Source organism: Tyto alba, unplaced genomic scaffold (genome assembly GCF_018691265.1).
Source record: "Tyto alba isolate M040663 unplaced genomic scaffold, T.alba_DEE_v4.0 Super-Scaffold_1000006, whole genome shotgun sequence".
NCBI lineage: Eukaryota > Metazoa > Chordata > Aves > Strigiformes > Tytonidae > Tyto > Tyto alba.
The window spans coordinates 25,560,882-25,577,724 of NW_024881272.1; the positions used below are offsets into that span (position 1 = coordinate 25,560,882).

The window sequence follows — 16,843 nt, forward strand, 5'->3', positions numbered from 1 at the left end:
GGAAGAACTCTTATACAAACATAAAGTTATGCCTTACTGAAGGTCTTTCCCTTTTGAGTTTCAGTGCCTGAGCTCATCAGACTGCTCTCAGCATTGCCCTCTCCACTCTTCCCCCACATTTATGCAGCAATGGCAACTGACATCATGGACAACCTGTCTTCAGAAGGACCCTGAGTTTTACTCAGGAAGGTGCTTTGCTCTCTGCCAAGCTGAGATACTTACCTGCTTTTTAAACTCCTGAAAAAGACCCCTATATCTGGTCAAAACCCGTGTCTTGCTTCCTCCACGCCTTGCCCATCTTATTCTGGACATGTCTACACCCCATCCACTTCAGTGCCTGGAGAGCTTTAGCTGAGCTGCAGACCAGGGCTGAGAGCACCCATGCATTCTGCTTCAGTATCTGCTGGATCCTAGTGAGAATTTCCCTTTGGGTGCTGGGTCCTGGGACCTAATGCTGTGGGATCCTGAGCTCTAATGACTGGCTGGAGGCAGAAGAAGGGAGAGCAGGAGGAAGGGTGAATCGCTTCCAGAGCCACACATAAAGAGCAGATGGAATGCAGAGCACAAGCATGCATGGGGAAATGCCTTTCAGAAATAGGACCTTTCATTTCATTCAGCCTTGCAAAGACATGGAGGGATACATGAGTGAAGGATACGGTCCTTTCCTTGCAAAATGAGGTCTGTGCATGCTCAGATCTAGCCAGGAATACTACCTGGGCAGGTTACCTGTTTAATGGCGAGCTTCCCATCTTCCCTATGAGGGGACAGCTAAAAATCCTTTGCTTCTGGCCTGAGATAGTCCCGCTCATTTGGCAGACTCCCGTCAGGCAGGAGCTCTGTGGCTGGTGCCACCCAGCAGCAGTCCTGCGGAGGCAGGGCATCTTCTGGGAGCAGGGCTGTGCTGTTGACCTTCTCCCTCCTCTGCTGAACAAAGGATGGTGAGTCAGGCTGAGGAGCCACTGGTGTGACTGTCACACACTTGCTGTGTGACTCAGACCTGCTTGTGATCCTGTGAGGCTGTTGGGTGACTGCAGCGTCCCTTGCACAACCCCAGGGAGGCAGATAAGTAACAAGAGCAGTGTCACCCCTTGGCCCTGTGGTTCTCTCTTCCTGTTGGGGAAATACTGCCTCCAGCCCCGGTGCCCGGAGAGATATACAGGCTTGGAGAGGGCATGGATCATTTCTAATGTTGGTGCCTTGTTTCAGGGCATATTTGCTTATTCAAAGCGTTTTGGTCTCCTCCATCACTCCCATCTTCCCTTCCAGCCTCTTCCTCTGCCTTAAGAGTGAAGGACAGGTCGAGAAACAGCACACAATTGTCACAGTGAGGTTGGAAGCACCAAATGCTGCAAATGGCCTAAATGTAGGCACAGAAATGCTTAAACTTGGGTTTCCCTCAAGTGCTTATAGGCAATGAAAAATCCCCAACCTTTTCCCATTGCTCAACTGGAAGAAACAATGACAAAGAGGAGTGAAGACAGACCAGTCAGCATTTCTCACAGCTTATGCTTAAACAGAGAAAATGAAGCTCACTACTCACCACAGAGCCCACTGACATCTTATGGTGTGGAGAGCAAAAGAGTAAATGAGTTCAGGAGGGGCCCAACAACTACATAAAGGAGAACTTTCCTGGTACCTATTAAAAATGATGGGCTGACTGCAACTCTTTGCTAAAAAGTCTCTTAGCCAATCAGTGGCACAGCTAGAGAGGGAATCCTCCACTTACCAGCTTATAGTCTCCCACAAACATCTGCTCCTGTCCACTGTTGAAGATAAAATGCAGGGGTAAACAGCTCTTTGGTCTCATATCATGCAACAGATATCGTTACACTACAATTATTGGACTCCTTTTGTCCAGCATTAACTTTCATTCCTTTCTTTTTTTTTCTTTTTTTTTTTTTTTTTTTTGACTCAGTTTAACAAAGAAGGACAATTTGGACAGAGATGAGATTTTTGCTGACTATTTTTAAACAGCATTCATTACAAGTTTATTGAAACAGTGGTTCAGAGTCTGCAAGTCGCTATCTACTTTGTTTTGTGCATCAGGTAGAAGGTGGCTCAAGTGAAGGGCAGGGAATGAAAAGTCATCATAGTGAAAGCAGGTTCCCAGAAATCACACAATTCTCTTTGTGCCGTGGGCAAGTGTCTCCACCTCCTTCATGAAGCGAAGGCACATCTCCTCCTGCCATGGCAGAGCCACGCATTGGACGGCCACCGGCAGCCCCACGGCTCCTTCCACAGCCTGCAAAAATTAAGCATGGTGCTGAGTCAGAGCACCAGAGCACCTGAGGAGGCACAAGAGAGAATGCTGTCTTCTGACATTATAGGAAGAGAAGACAAAGGAAGACATGCAAGGGGACAGTTGTCGGGCTGACATACACCAGCCTAGCCACACTACATGCAGGGTAGCAATATAGTGTGTGCAAACTGCATTATTAAACAAGCTCCCACTCTCATCAGGAGATGTAGACAAGCCTTGGGACAATGTGCCAGTGACGGCACCAGTCATAACCTTCTGCTAAGACTTAAGGTCTTTCCCCACTGACCTCTTTCAGCCTCTTATCCCAAGGGTCTCCATAGTGCCCTCGATAATGCTTCAGTTCTTCTTCATCATCTCTTGTGACTGTGGTCACTGGCACCACTCCAGCCGGGAAGTTCAAGACATTGTATAAATTGGTATAGGAGGTTGCAGCTGGAAAAGATCATACAGAGCAAAACAGCAAAATTTATTGTGCTGGGCCAGTAAAGACTTTTGGATGATAATTTGGGTTGCAGAAATTGTAGACTGGGGTTGCTGGACCTGAAGGGACCATGGAAACATGCTGCTTTCACAGGGACTTTTGATTCAGAGGTTTGAGGGCCACATGACTGCTGATAACAGAGAGACCCATGCCTTCACCCATCAGTCAAATGGAGGTTAGATCTGCTCTGGGAGAGACAGATACGAGTATGTGATCTGATTCAGAGTCTGCATCTATGTCTCTCATACCCCAGGGGAAAATCCCAGATATCTTTTCAAGATAATCCAGATGTCCAGTTCTGTAACACCATCGTAAGGATTTTTGATCTCAAAGGGCCATTGCTAGGGAGATGGAGAAACCTGACTGTTTGCTGGAAGCTATAAAAAAATTGCCTTTTTCTGAAAGTTACAGGCAATAAACCTTTCTGCTATTTGCAAAGTCTTGGGAAATATAAGACAGCCGCATTCAGAAAAGACCGACCTTGTACTAAGGTCTGCTACCCCTCTGAGAAGTCACAGCCACTCTCTGCTGCAAGAGTAGCTCTTGGGCTTTCTACAGGACAGATGACGCAGGGGAAACTCACTTATGAATGACTGGGGCAGATGTGTCACTAATTGCTGCCCCGTAATAATCCAAACATCTGCAGCTCAGATGAGGTGGAGGCATGAGACGACCCACCCAGAGGAGACCTCTCCTTTCCTTTCTTCCCCAGAGGGAAGACCAAGCACCACACATTGTTTGGGGAACGTCCAAGAGACCAAACTATCTTGCTCCAGCTCTGCCCACAGACACCACCATGGATGCATCCAGAGACACCTCAATGCAGATTACCAAATAGCTTCCCAGCGTAGCCATGGTTAAAGGCTGGCCCCAGTGCAGGACAAAGAATCACATCCAGCCTTAGCTTCCTCCATTTAGCAATGAATTCAGTGCAGTAATCCTAGAAAGAGAGACAAAGGAGATGACAATATCTGTTGGACAGCAGTGGCAGATCAATGCCTACAGCATGGGAAAAGGAGGAAAAAATCTTCCTGGATACAATAGAAAAATCAGATAAAATCAGAGCTGTGCTTTGAAAGAGCCAATGGATTTTGTTCTTCTACCCTTGGGTTTCCTGTCAGAATATCATGTGCTGCCCAGACCCAGACATTAAAGTTATGTGAGCATTTCAGAGTTGATTTCTTTGAGTTTTAACCCAATCCTTCCTATGAACAGTTTTGCCTTTGAATTTTATTGAACGGAGATCAACAATAGTTTAAAGAATTATGTCTAGCTGACTAAAAAGTCAAATTTCCTAACAACTTTGTTTATTTTAGTAGAAGAATCTAGAAGACATGGATTCAAAACATTTTCACAAAACCTTTCATTCTGCCTCAAGATACAGGTAAGAAAACGGAGCAGCAAGAGACAGCTAGGCAAGCCCAAGGTCTTCCCGCCACAATGCAGGAGGCACATCTTCCGGCCTGTACTGTAGATTCAAGAGAGATTTAGATTTGTAGTCTGGTTTACCACAGCTTTGCTGAACATCAGGCAATGAATGAATCCATCCTCAAAGAGCCGTTCCACTTTGTCTTAGTAAATAGACATGATGGGCCACAGTATGGCTGCTTCTGCAGCCATCTTCTGGTTATGGGCACACATTTGTCCCATGGTCCAGCCCCTGCTCTGCACAATTCTCTCACTCCAAGTCTTCTGTACAAGGGCCTTCCACATCTCTCATGAAAGCCCAGCCACGAGACTGTTTTTTCAGCCTGACCTCAATTTCCATCTGCAGTCTGAGATCCTTCCTGCTGAAATTTCAACGAATGAGATGGGTTTCCAGGAAATACAGTCAGTGTAGCTAACCTGATTTTTTTTTTTTTTTTTCTCTGAGCAAAAAGCTAGTCGCTAGCCAAAAGTTTTGAATCAGCTCTTGTTTGCAGAAGATGAAAAGAATGTGAATATGGTTTCACTGAAGAAAAACAATTGAAAATATCTCTGATGCCAACAAAACTTTTTAAGAGTTTTCTTTTTGGTTAGGGTTGTGGTATTTTTGTTGCCTTTTTTTGGTTTTCTTTTTTCTTTTTTTTTTTTTTTTTCCAGAAGAATCATTTTCACCTAAAAAACCTCCCAAATCCATTTCCTTCCAAACACTCTCATCAGCCCAGTGACCAGGCAGGTTTGCAGGAGCTTTTCCTCTGCCCTGTCACCTGTCAGACCTGCTGCAAGTGAGGGTGCACGTCCATCGAGTGACCGGCACTGATGGAGGCTGCGTGGTGCAGGCTGGGGGCATGTTTCTTCTCAGGGAGAGTTTGCGAGGGTGTCCCAGGGAACACAGATCCTGCCTTGTGGGAGGACACCAAAACAGCTCTGCTTCTTCAGCCTTGCGAAACACCAGCTGAAAGGGGATACAATTGCTCTCTATAAATAGATCAAGGACGGGGGGAGGCAGTGGAAAATACCAGAGAGGAGGGGCTCAAGGACATGAATAAAAAAAAAGGATAAACTGGAAGTGAATGAACAGCACGGGAAATCTGAAAGTTTCCAACCATCAGAGCAGGGGGGAGAGGAGCTGGCCAATAAAAACATGCGCAAGCATGTGGTGGTGCAACTTCCCCCCTCTCTTGGGCTACTCGGTGCTTAGTCCAATTTTCACCCCCCGGGGCCACATGCCAACCCAAGATCAACTGGGAAAGGCAGTGGACCAGAGAGATTAGGCACCCCCTTAGCTCACCTGGTTTCTGCCCCCCTTCCTTATCAATTAAGAACAATAATAACAATCAATACCTCCTGACAGCCCAGTACACCTGTACTTAGGTTATGGCCCAAAGGGGGTGATAGCACAACTCCAAAATCTAGCAAGTTCTGGGATTTTGAAAATGGTAGAAAGTACCAGAATATTCCATCATCCAAGTTGGGCTGAAATGGAAAACCATCTGACAAAAGTCAGTTATCTCAGCCCCTATAAATAGTGACCCTAAGCGAGACCCTTTGAGCATTCCCAGATCACATTGGGTTGTGACCAGGCATCTCCCCCGAGCTGGGATGCCTCTCAGGCACAGACTCCTTGAGGTTTCAAAGATCATCTGCCCACAAAGGTGATGAAAGGCCAGGGTGAAGTCAGACTTATTCCTGAGACACAATTATCACCCATTAAGAAATACTGATGCATTGTGAATATTTGCTCCAAACTCAAGAGGAGAAAAATTTTAACTATAGGCTAGCCTCTTCCATCCACCTCTTTACCTATCTACGTGCTTAAATACACACATTTTCCTTCAAGAGTGTGGATGTCTGTATATTTTACTGGATATCCAAAAATTTCTGCACTCTGTGTGTGTGTGTGCATGCGTTTTGTGTTTACACATATATATATATATATATACTTTGATTTAAAATACCTTTTAGCAAGTGAGTGTGAATGTTGATCTTGAATCTGTAATTAAGTCACTATTTTAATAATAACATATTCTACCAAATCACCTTGTTAAACTTTAAATTGATCAATCATTAAATGCTGCTAAAATTCAACCTTTTGATCTACCTCACACTATTAATAAACCTTAAATTGATACTAAATCATGACTTTGTCAAATATTTTAATCTGTGACAAACCATAAAACTGAACTGGTTTTAAAGAGGAACCTGATGGGTTTCTGAGCAGCACTGGACTCAGCTGTCTAGGAGAGTGTATGTTGTCCTATGTTCCTGATCCCAAATGAGTTCATACAAAATCTGTCTAAGCCAAAGAGTTCACAACCACAATTTTTGACTCCTAAGGTCTCTGCTTGATAGTTCAAGCATGGTCTTGGCTAGTGACAATAGCACCTAACGTCTGAAATGAAGGATTTGAACCAAGAGACGGAAAGAAGAAAAAAATGAAGCCTCATTTATAGGGGCTGTTGTGCTATTTCTGCTTAGAAAATTCAGGGCAAAGGATAATCTTTCCTCCCCATCCTCTGGTAAGTACAGACCTCCAAATGAACATCTACTGCTTTGAGCTCTTATCATTCCTTGCAAAGCTTGACTTTCAAAGAAAAACCCAGCTGCTTTATTTCCACATGATCCATTTCCAACCCCAAATCCATTGCAGAGCTCAAAGCAATTGCTTAAAAGCTTTAGGGATCTCTCACTATATTTAGTAAGGAGGAAAAAAAAAAAAAAATCACATTACCGCCACTGCTCCATGCTGATCCCAGAGGTTTTTGGCAGACCTGGAAAGGTGGCAGAATTAATCAGCTTTGGGACTGAACTGTGGCAACAGAAAACAATTAACAAAACGCACAGACAGCCCATGGTTGTGCAAGCTGCACGGCCCTTCTGGGAACAAGTTATAGGATCACCCAGCTGATTCCACTGGGTTCACATGTGCTTTCAGGTACACCAAAAGAGCTTACATTAAAAGCAAGCCACCATGTCTAGGTGCTCTGACATCTAGACAAAGATCATGGCAGTCTTCTAAATTCACTTGCTCCCAGTTTGGCATGTCTCTGTCTCTCTTGGAGGGGCAGGTGCTTCACACCACACTGCACCCGCATGCGGAGACCTCTGCATTAACTCGGCACATGATGCTCTGGGTACCAGAATCCACCTGATGGGGAAATTAGCCTGTATCTCTCTGTGCTGATCTCCATGGAGACATCCTAGCCCTGCCATGACAAGGATACTTGAGCTCTTAAAATAATCTCTGGCTGCACAGCCTTGGATAACACTGTGTTAAGTCCAAGTGGTGCTGAGGATGCACATTTTTATCTGGCTCAGCTTGTGCTGCACAGCTCCGTGACAGAGCTTTGCACAGTGAGCTGGCATCTGCCTGTGTGAACCGGTGGACACATCCATGTGCATCCCCTTTCTCCATATCTACTTCAGTGCGACTTACCCCACTCCACAGAGAGCGCTGAGATCCCGAGCAATTCGTGGGTACTTTCAGAGGGAAGAGAAAAACTTGGGATTAGTCAACAACAAAGCAGCTGCAATAGCTGGTTACCATGCAATTGCATTTTGGGCACACTTCTTGTCCTAGTAGAAGTGGCTCTGAAGTACAGGTATGGTTTCCAGTGAAGTAGTTACACTCCCACATTAATTTATACATTTAATCACAACAATCCATGCCAATAAGGCTCTAGACCACAGTGCTAGCCCAGGAGAGCATCTTCTGGATGTGGGGATGCTGCTTAGGTCCTTGTTAGTAATATCCATTCTCTTGTAGCCCATTGCTTTATGAGCTGTATGGCTCATGGGTTCCTGGGAACAGATCATATTTCAACCTCCCATGCAAAACTCCCAGAAAAGGCTGTCAGACCCACTTGATAAGTTCACCCTGGGTTTAGGGACTAAGCGTTTATAAGTGTTTTTCACTAGGAAGCCCATCAGGGTTAACACAAAGCAGCAAAGCAGTCCCAGAGGGGAGCAGCCTATCTCCCTGCACGCAGAAACTTCCCCATCTTCCAGATTTCCTGTAACACAGATGAGAGACATCCACACACTTACTATGGGTTTCAAAAGAATAGCCAAGATCCTTTTCACCAGAGCAGGAAGCCTGTACGTATTGTACTGGGATTTCAGGTTGGGATCCACGATGTCTCCTTTGCTGGAAGGGCAGAGAATGAATGAGAAGTCAGGATGAGCCACCTGTGCCAGAGCTACAGCAACAGCAGTGCTGTTTCCAAAGCAGGGTTTGTCTTAGAGGGGAGTTGCTGGAAGACATAATCTCCCTGTTTCAATCTGAAACACTGAACAAGGGGTGTTCATGTGGGGTTTAGATGCTTATGTGTAAATGCTGACTGCAAAAGTTATAGAGAAATAAGTACTTTACTGCCTATGTTGTCAGTGCCATAAAGGCTCTGGAGTGCTTTGCAGCGGTGGGGCCATGTACAACCCTGGGCATGTTTCACCTTGAAGTGAGCGAGCGGTTGTGTGGGTGTTTGGCCACTAGCCAGGGATAAACCACTGCACCTCTGTAGGAAGTTCTAATACGTGTGATGTTTCCCATGTGTCATGGACTACTTACACACATAAAACCAGCTGCCACAGCTCTGCTGACACATGGCATCTTGTCGTCCTACTGCGTTTTCCATATGTGTGAACTAGCTGCTGCTCACGCTAAATTAACCCTTTCAGAAATTGTTCCTCTGCTGCTCATTTTTCAGTTTGCACCCACAAGAATATAAACACTCTAGATGCAACCACTGGCTATACAGTGCCAAGTTTCATGGCCCACACTCAAATGGAGGTTCTACTCACAAGCAGTCCACCAGCTGACCAGCACCATCCGAGAAAATCCCTCTGGTGAACAGCTCGTCTACCACATAGTCAATCTTGGGTGGCGCAAAAGGAACAAGCTGCAAGAAAACCATCCCTGCTCAAGAGGCAACAAAGATGAATGATTCGTAGACGCTTCTGTGAACCTCCGTGACTCACTAGTGAGGTGAGTGAGAAGTGGTGGGAAGCTTAGGCCCTCCTTGCTGCTGTAGGACAGCAAGACCCCATTTTCAGAGGGACCTGGGTCAGCAGCATCTGCTCACTGTTCTTCCCATCTCCAAGGCACTGACATATATTGTGACCTGACACAGGCTCCACTCTTTCACATGTTAGAGAAGAATATTTAGAGACTTCAAAACACCAAGTATTTTTAATTAATTTGCATCATTGGAACAGCTTCCATATAGAAATCCCAATTAGTGGAAGCATAGAATAATTTAGGCTAGAAAAGGTCCCTGGGGCGTCAACTGCTCCAACCCTCTTTCCACTTACCCACCAAGAAATCTGTAAACTGTGTTTAATGGCTGAGGGATCACGGAAACTGTTGTGAGTTTGATATTTATGGGAACACCAAACATGATGGAAAAAGAGTGCTTTAGAAAAAGGATGACTTGGAGATATCTGAAGGTGATTCTCCTGTCTGCTAGGCCAGGAATATAAGCAAGATCACTTCAGTTTGGGAAACAAACTGTTGCATTTGCCTTCCTCTTCATGATCCTTGCAGCAGGGAGAGATGGTCTCTGTTTTATGTGTAGCAAAAGTGGAGATGGGAAGTGATTTGTACAAACTCTGTAAGGAGCAGGATAACAGCTCCAGGCAATCACAGGCTTGAAAACTCACTGTATGCCCTGCATCCTGGAGGAGCTTTCTTGTCTGCTGGATGGCTCGTTTCATGCTGGGTGAGGGCTGGAAGTACCCATCTCCTTCATAATACCCAATCCGAAGTGGCTTTGAATTGGTGTAAACCTGTGAGAAAAGGAGCCATCACTTGTACACATGTGACGTACAAGATTGGACCATTCTCAGGGCTCAGGGAGACAGCAACTGAGGTCTCCTGGGTTGGAGGAATGATGGGAGAAAGAGGGCTGGTGGGAAGCAGTGTTGTCCAGAATATAGGTCCGCAGCAGTGGTCCTTGGTATGGTCTTTCTGACACCTCCTCCTGCCATGTGAGCATGTCCCAACTTTGGGACAGCAGGTGTGACAGCACCTGTACAGGCCATTTGCCTGGGATGCCTGGCTACGGACAGAGGTCAGGGGGCTGTTCCTCTAGGCTGAGCCACTGGTCTGTACCGTCTGGGTGTCAGGGACAACTGAAAGATCCTCAGGCCTGAGCCAGAAAGGCAAGATCAGATGGTAGAAGCAGAGAGCTAATTGCAAAGGGCAATAATTTTCTAGGTCACTGACTGTTAAAACAGGCTCTCTAAAGGTGAGAGGGGTGAATTCTTCTGTAGAAATCAGCACCATTAAGGATTGGGCCAGGATGGAGCCAACAAGCTTGTTTTGGACATTGATGGGGAGGGAAGCCAAGGGTGGGGCTGCCAACCCTACTGTGTGGCTGCTTCTTGTGGTTGCTCATGATGGAAGCCCTCTCTTCAGAAGGACGCTTGCTCCCCTGGGTCCTTCACTATCTTGAGACATGAAACCAGAGAGGAAACTCCCAAGATCACACTTGCTAGGCAAATGGACTGTCTCTGAGCCTTACCTCCTCATCAAAAGGGAGGGGGGGCACAGTGGGGTCCAGCCGGAACATCTCTTCACAGAGCAGTGCCTTCATGCAGAGGGCCAGGCTGTCCACATCTCTCGCCATCGGCCCCAGCATCCCCGTCACTGCAAGCACAAACGTCCTATTCACTGCAGGCAGATGGGCTGGTGCTATCTCAGAGTTACTAGTTGGTGCCCAGCATGGAAGGGTTTCAGTCCGGCCAGGGAAGAGAAATGGGGAATTAATGTATTGGGCAAGGAGTGGGAAAGGAAGTCCAGCAGGGACAATCTGTAAGTCTCAGAACAGAGGCAACCTACTGAGGCTGGCCTTCTGGGCCAGGCTGCTGCAGTCTCAGGGCCTGCTCAAAAGGAACGAGGACTGCAGCCCTCCTGCCAACAGCAGTACTGCCTGGCAGCAGCTGAAGCCAGCGCAGTCTCCTGGAAGCATCTCCAGTGGAATATCCCACATATCTCACATTTTTCACTCCTACACATTGCACTGCCTGAACTGCTGGTGCTTCAATTCTGCTCAGTTTCAGCTAACACCTACCACCATCCAAAACCAGAATAAATGGTGCAAAAAGGAAATAGCACAAGGCAGGCCCTGGTCTAATAGATCAATGGTTTTGACTGGCCATGAGACACATAATTGAGCAAGCACGTTTTCTGGCATTTCAGCAGTAGGAGGAGATGTAAGAAGCAAAGGTTTGACAGTAGTAACATGTCATCTGGATGGACTTACCTGATTTCATTCCTGTGATAGGAGAAACCACACCCAGTTTGCTAGGAACATAACGGGAGAAGCAAATTAGCAGCAGCTCTCGCTGTAAGGCAGGTCACCATGCAGAGCTGCAGACTTCCCATTTAGGAGGGTGAAACATCCTGCAAATCTTCACACTTTCTAGGCTAGTAAGACTGCTATGGGCTGTAAGCTGATAGGGGCTAGAGATAGTTTATACAATCTATTTTCCTGGTGCATCTGATTCCTCATCTGTGAACAAACCACCTCTGATAAACAGAATATTCTTACAGGCAAAGCAAGGGCTGGAAAACATCTGGAAAGGAGACAACTCTGTTTTCAGCATCCTGGCCAGGTCTATTAAATGTTTAATAAGTCTTTGCTGTATTAACAGATGGAGATCACCATGTGTCACTAATAGAGCCCTTAGCCCCAGCTGACACAAGGAAACAAGCAGGTTAGGGTGCTAACTTAAACCCGGAGGAAACCATGGACACTACTGCTAAGTTTGATGCACTGTGGGGGACACTTTGCAGTCTCTGCAGCGGGTGGAAGAAGAGGACAGATGTTGGGATGTACCTGATCCTGTTGCCTGTGGGTTTGAGCCCGCACAGCCCGCAGAAGCTGGATGGCAGGCGGATGCTGCCAGCTACATCTGACCCGATGCCCAGGATGGAGCCTCCTCCTGCAATCAGAGCTCCCTCCCCTCCTGAAGAGCCCCCGGGACTCTTCTGGTGGTTGAGAGGGTTCAGCGTCTGGCCGAAGATGGGATTGCTGCAGTCATAGCTGGAGAGAAGATCAGCAGGTGAATGAGGTACTTCTGTCTCTGCAAACCATAAATACAGGGCACAGAGCAGCTGTGCTGGGTTGAGCGTGGAATTAATCCCAGCAGGTAGAATCACAATGAAGTAAATTTATTGGGACAGCTGAATTTAAGAAGAGGCATCAAATATATGGGAAATAATTTCAGATTGAAATGAGGAGGCAATTAACTCAATATGCATGATTAGCTTGGACAAGGGTAGAAGCTTGTGCATGCCAGCCCACCCCCTCTCAGATAGCAAGTCACATGTCATAGTGTTTTCATGAAGGCAAACGTGCAATTACTTTATCATCGTCTGTGGGATGTTGGTTTTCACGAAGGGGATTGCCCCTTGGCTCTTTAGAACCTGGACAATAACGCTGTCCTCTTCCTTCACTTGTCCCAGGAACTTCACCATCCCTCCAGAAGAGATGTGGCCCTTGGGGATGGGAAGCAAAGCTCTTTAGGTACCAGAAAAGATGCTGTTTGGAGCTGTGACAATAACAGACTTAGGTTCTGATGCCTCCTGTGACAAAATTCCCACCTAACTTTTCTCACAGGCAGAACAGGATCTGACTACACCAGGGAAAACCAGATCAGAGCAGGCCAGAAATTTCTATAGAAAACAAAATTTTCATCAGAAGAAAGGCAACTTTGCTGGTCCCACAATATTTGGTGGAGAACATCTTTGTCTGAGGGAACTCTTAGCCAGTCCTGATGAAGATGGGACATCCCGGCCTGTTCCCAGCCCCAGACCAAGAGGCAGGGGAATTAGGGATGTACCTTGCAGTTAATGTGGTCTTTGATGCTGATGGGAATGCCATAGAGCAGCCCCTTCTCCTTCTGCTTCTTCAGTTTCTGGAGCTGATCCTCACAGCCATGAATGAAGTCTATCACACAGTTCACCTCCCGAGTCACCTCCAAAGCCTCTCCAGAACAGAGAAGAGCAGCAAGACAAATGAATGGACAGAAGGAAGAAAACAGTATTTAAATTGAGGTTTTAAGCTGAAAATTCAATCTTCTCCAACCTCCAGCATTCATTATTCAGACCTTACCTATAAACTTTAGATGTTTCTTGTTGGGATAATTTTCTGCCCTGGGTCTCCGTCCTACTTATTTGCGCATAAGCCACCCTTCAGACATCACAGTATTGGCAAACTGTAATCCCTAGCATTGCCAGTTCTCTCAGCAAATGAGCTGTTTTTTAATTTGAAAGCCCCCAATGCAGAAGAGTGCTGCAGCATCTCTCTGATGCTGGCAATATCACTCACTTTGCCCATGTAGGAGTAGAGGACACTTTCTGGGGACAAGGTCCCCTCCTTCAGCTTCTCCACCAGCTCCACCATTGTCAGCGAGAGGACATGTGTAGTCTGGGTGCCTGGGTTCTGCAAAAGGTTGGAAATTGGGTGCAGAGGGAAGAAGACGACGGAAAAGGTTGATGTTGAGGTTGTAAATACCCAATTCTAACATTTGCCCAGCAATAACCTTGAGTAGAGAATTTTAGGAGACATTCCCTGTAGACTTCCCACATAGCACTGTGTGTGCTGGAATGGGGAATTTGCTGAGTCTTAGTTCATAAAAACAGAACCAAAACAGGCAGAAAACTGCTTCTTAACTGGGGAGTTGCATGAATCTGTAAGAGAGGTTGGATCTGTCTCTGTTTACTTTCCTACAGGCCTTTACCCCCTTGTAACTCATAGACAATGTGTTAAATAGCAATTCAACCAGCTAAAGTTTTACAAAATTTGTCATTAACATGGGAAAAAAGTCTATGGGTTGTTTCAACCCCTACGGGTTTAAGACAAATCCCAAATTCAAGGATCTGACCTCTTAAAATCCACATGCTTCTTTACCTGGGCATGGTCAGGAGGAAATGGCTTTTGGTCATCGATGTGCAGATATTGGAGGGATGTGAAGCCCCCTCCCCGTACTTTGAGGATGATGGGGCAGACAGGTTCCTATGGAGGGGTGGAGGTAAGGAGGATGGGAGAGGAAAGGCTTGGCGGTAGGGACAGATGAGGAGAAAAGGGCATAGGTAGGTCTAGGGTGGTGATGTGATTCAGAGGGTTCTGAACTCTGATCCATCTTTCATCCTCAGAATTTTCTCAACAGGTCTGTATTAGGAAACACTTCCTTTATGCTGTCTTTACAGTAGGCTTTTTGTGACAATGGAGGGTGGTGACACTCAAAAAAATTGGTGATGATCCAAAACACTCACATGCCCTAACCACCACTCCAAAAGGGATTGATCATCACTCCCCCATTTCTTTGGTTACCCAAAATACAATCCCTTTCTCCCACACACACTTTCCCCCAAATTACCTCTTGCTTAAACCTGTGAGCTGCCTTCTCCATTCGCTCCAGGGCCAGATCCCGTGTTCTCCTTGCTTCCTCCATCTTTTGCTGGATCTGCCTGCGTCCCAGCCATTTCAGTAGCACAACGGCTGCAGCTGAACTGCAGACCAGAGCTGAGAGGGTGCAAGGATCTCCCCACAAAGGATCTAGGACCTGCCACAGTCGCTCTTGGGTCATGATTTCTCTCCTAGTCCTTCCTGGTCTGGTCCAGCTAGGGACACCTGGGTCTCCCACCTTCTCCTAAGGAAGGCTGATGAATTCAGACTATGTGATTGCCTGATGTGCAAGATCAACTCTGAAGCAGAGTTGCATTAACAAAGTCCAGGAATGGACTTTTTAGACCATGGACTTTGAAAGGGTCTGCCTGTTGGAGAGTAACTGTGGGTTGGGCTGCAAAGCAGTGTGCTCAACTCGCACTGGGTTTGGGGGGAGGGGGGTGTCCCCCAAGGCTTCGTCTCCCCAGGCCCCTGGCTGCTGCTGTACGTACAGGGGACAGAACTGATTAACAAAGCTGAATGTCTGCAAAATCCAGGTCTGGGCTATCCCCACTATGCCCATATCTAATAATTAATTAGCACTTAAGCCCATTAACTAGAGGTGCTCAGCCCTCACCTCTGTCCCTCAGGCAGCAGCATGTGTGGCCCTTTGAGCCTGGGACAAGAGAGCTCTGCTTGTCCTGGGGAACCTGGTGCAGGGGCTGAAATTGCACCCCCTGGAGTAGGGAGCTCAGGAGAACCAAGAGTATGAAGGTGCAAGCACACAGTGACTCTGGAAAGGCAATGTGGAAGGAGCTATCTGAAGATGCCTTCAAATAGTATGACTACTCTGCATCATTTTCAAGCCAAGCCTCTTTGAAAAGCATTTTGGCAATCCAGATCAGGGGGGTGAACACTTTTGGGAAATCCAAACTTACAAAGAGGCTGCACCCAGGGTAATTATTGCTCTCTGGTGGAGATGTGTTGTTTGGGGGCCGAAAGCCAATGATGGTGCCATTATCATGTTATGTTACCTTGTCCGTTACAGAAACGTCCAGTGGGATTATTCCTGTGGCAGCAGGGAGAGAGCTTGGGGAAGAAGCAAGACCTCATAACGAAACTGGCTGCTGACTCAAAAGGCGAGGAGGATCCTCCCTGTTCGGCCAGGATGGAGAGCAACAAGAGCCAAACAACCCAACGTGGACATCGCCAAACTCTCCCTACTGACTGTGGGGATGTGGTCTTCATTGCCCCATCCCAGCCTTAAGCTTCAGTGTTGCCATTCACACCGACCTCCTTCTGTCCAGGCTGGGCTGGGAGCAGCCTGCAGCTGGCCATTTTTGGCAACCTCAAGTCCCCAAAGCCACACAGCAGCTTTGGCCCTGCCTGGTGCGCTGTCCCGTGGCAGTGGAAACAGCTTGCTGCATGTCTTCACTCAGGGCTTCCAGTGAGGAGTGTTTAATGGTTCAGGTCCACTGGTATCCAAATCATTTGGACTCCTGCACCCTGCCCATCTCCATGCCAGGGAGAGAGCAATTAAACTAACAGAGCGATGCAGTGCTTGGCTCTGCAGGAGCATGGGCGCAGGCGGCATTGCCTCTCCTGAGACAAGCTCCTCCAGGCTTGAATTTTAAAATGAAAACAGATAAACCCCATCCAGCATTATCTGTGTGGGCAGGGAGCACCTGCAACTGGTGAAAAACCCCACACACGCTCTTCTGGGGCTTGGCTTTACATAGCATTCAGTCCTGGGATGCCTGGAGCTCCCTCTCTCCTTCTTTCAAAGCCTGCTGATAAAGAGTCAGGGTCCTGGGAGCTGCTTCTCCTAGATAAAACCTCTCTGCCCAGCCCTTGAAAAGACCCAATGCTTTTTGCATGACTCTGGTTTAAACAATACTTTAAAAAAAAACAAACATAAATCCTGACAGAGCTTTGTTACAAATGGCTTGTGACATTTCTGCATTGGGAAAATGCTTTTGCATTGTGCTATCCTTTTCCGGGGCATGCTTGGAAACCTGCTGGGAGCAGCAGGTGCCACCAATCCCGGTGTCAGCAGCTGGAAAATCTCACTGGAAAACCTGGCATGTCCCCCTCCACCGAACGGGAGGAGAGGGTGTACAGGGCAGGCTGTCCAGCTGGCTGTCCGACCCCAGCACGCTGCTTTATACATGCAATACCATGAGCTGAAGCGCCTCATACCTCTGCTCTGGGGAAAGCAGGACTAGGTGCCTGAAGCAGATGGGAGTTCATCATCCCTCAGTTTTCCCTCCACAGCGTGCAGGGTGCCAG

At 47.0% G+C, this 16,843-nt stretch overlaps 1 protein-coding gene across 1 annotated transcript; it reads right to left on the reverse strand.

Moving 5' to 3' along the window:
* Window positions 1–1,950: 1,950 nt before the first annotated feature.
* On the reverse strand, window positions 1,951–16,219 carry LOC104359338 (vitamin D3 hydroxylase-associated protein). The gene is made up of 15 exons (XM_042803439.1): window positions 14,547–16,219; window positions 13,496–13,609; window positions 13,008–13,151; window positions 12,530–12,663; window positions 12,002–12,208; window positions 11,426–11,466; window positions 10,685–10,809; window positions 9,822–9,947; window positions 8,964–9,061; window positions 8,211–8,310; window positions 7,600–7,643; window positions 6,895–6,934; window positions 3,573–3,681; window positions 2,547–2,692; window positions 1,951–2,242 (listed from the first exon to the last, which is right to left on the reverse strand). Exons 1-15 carry the CDS (start codon window positions 14,754–14,756, stop codon window positions 2,114–2,116), a joined length of 1,767 nt encoding a protein of 588 aa, XP_042659373.1. The 5' UTR covers window positions 14,757–16,219; the 3' UTR covers window positions 1,951–2,113.
* Between the last annotated feature and the right edge of the window lie 624 nt (window positions 16,220–16,843).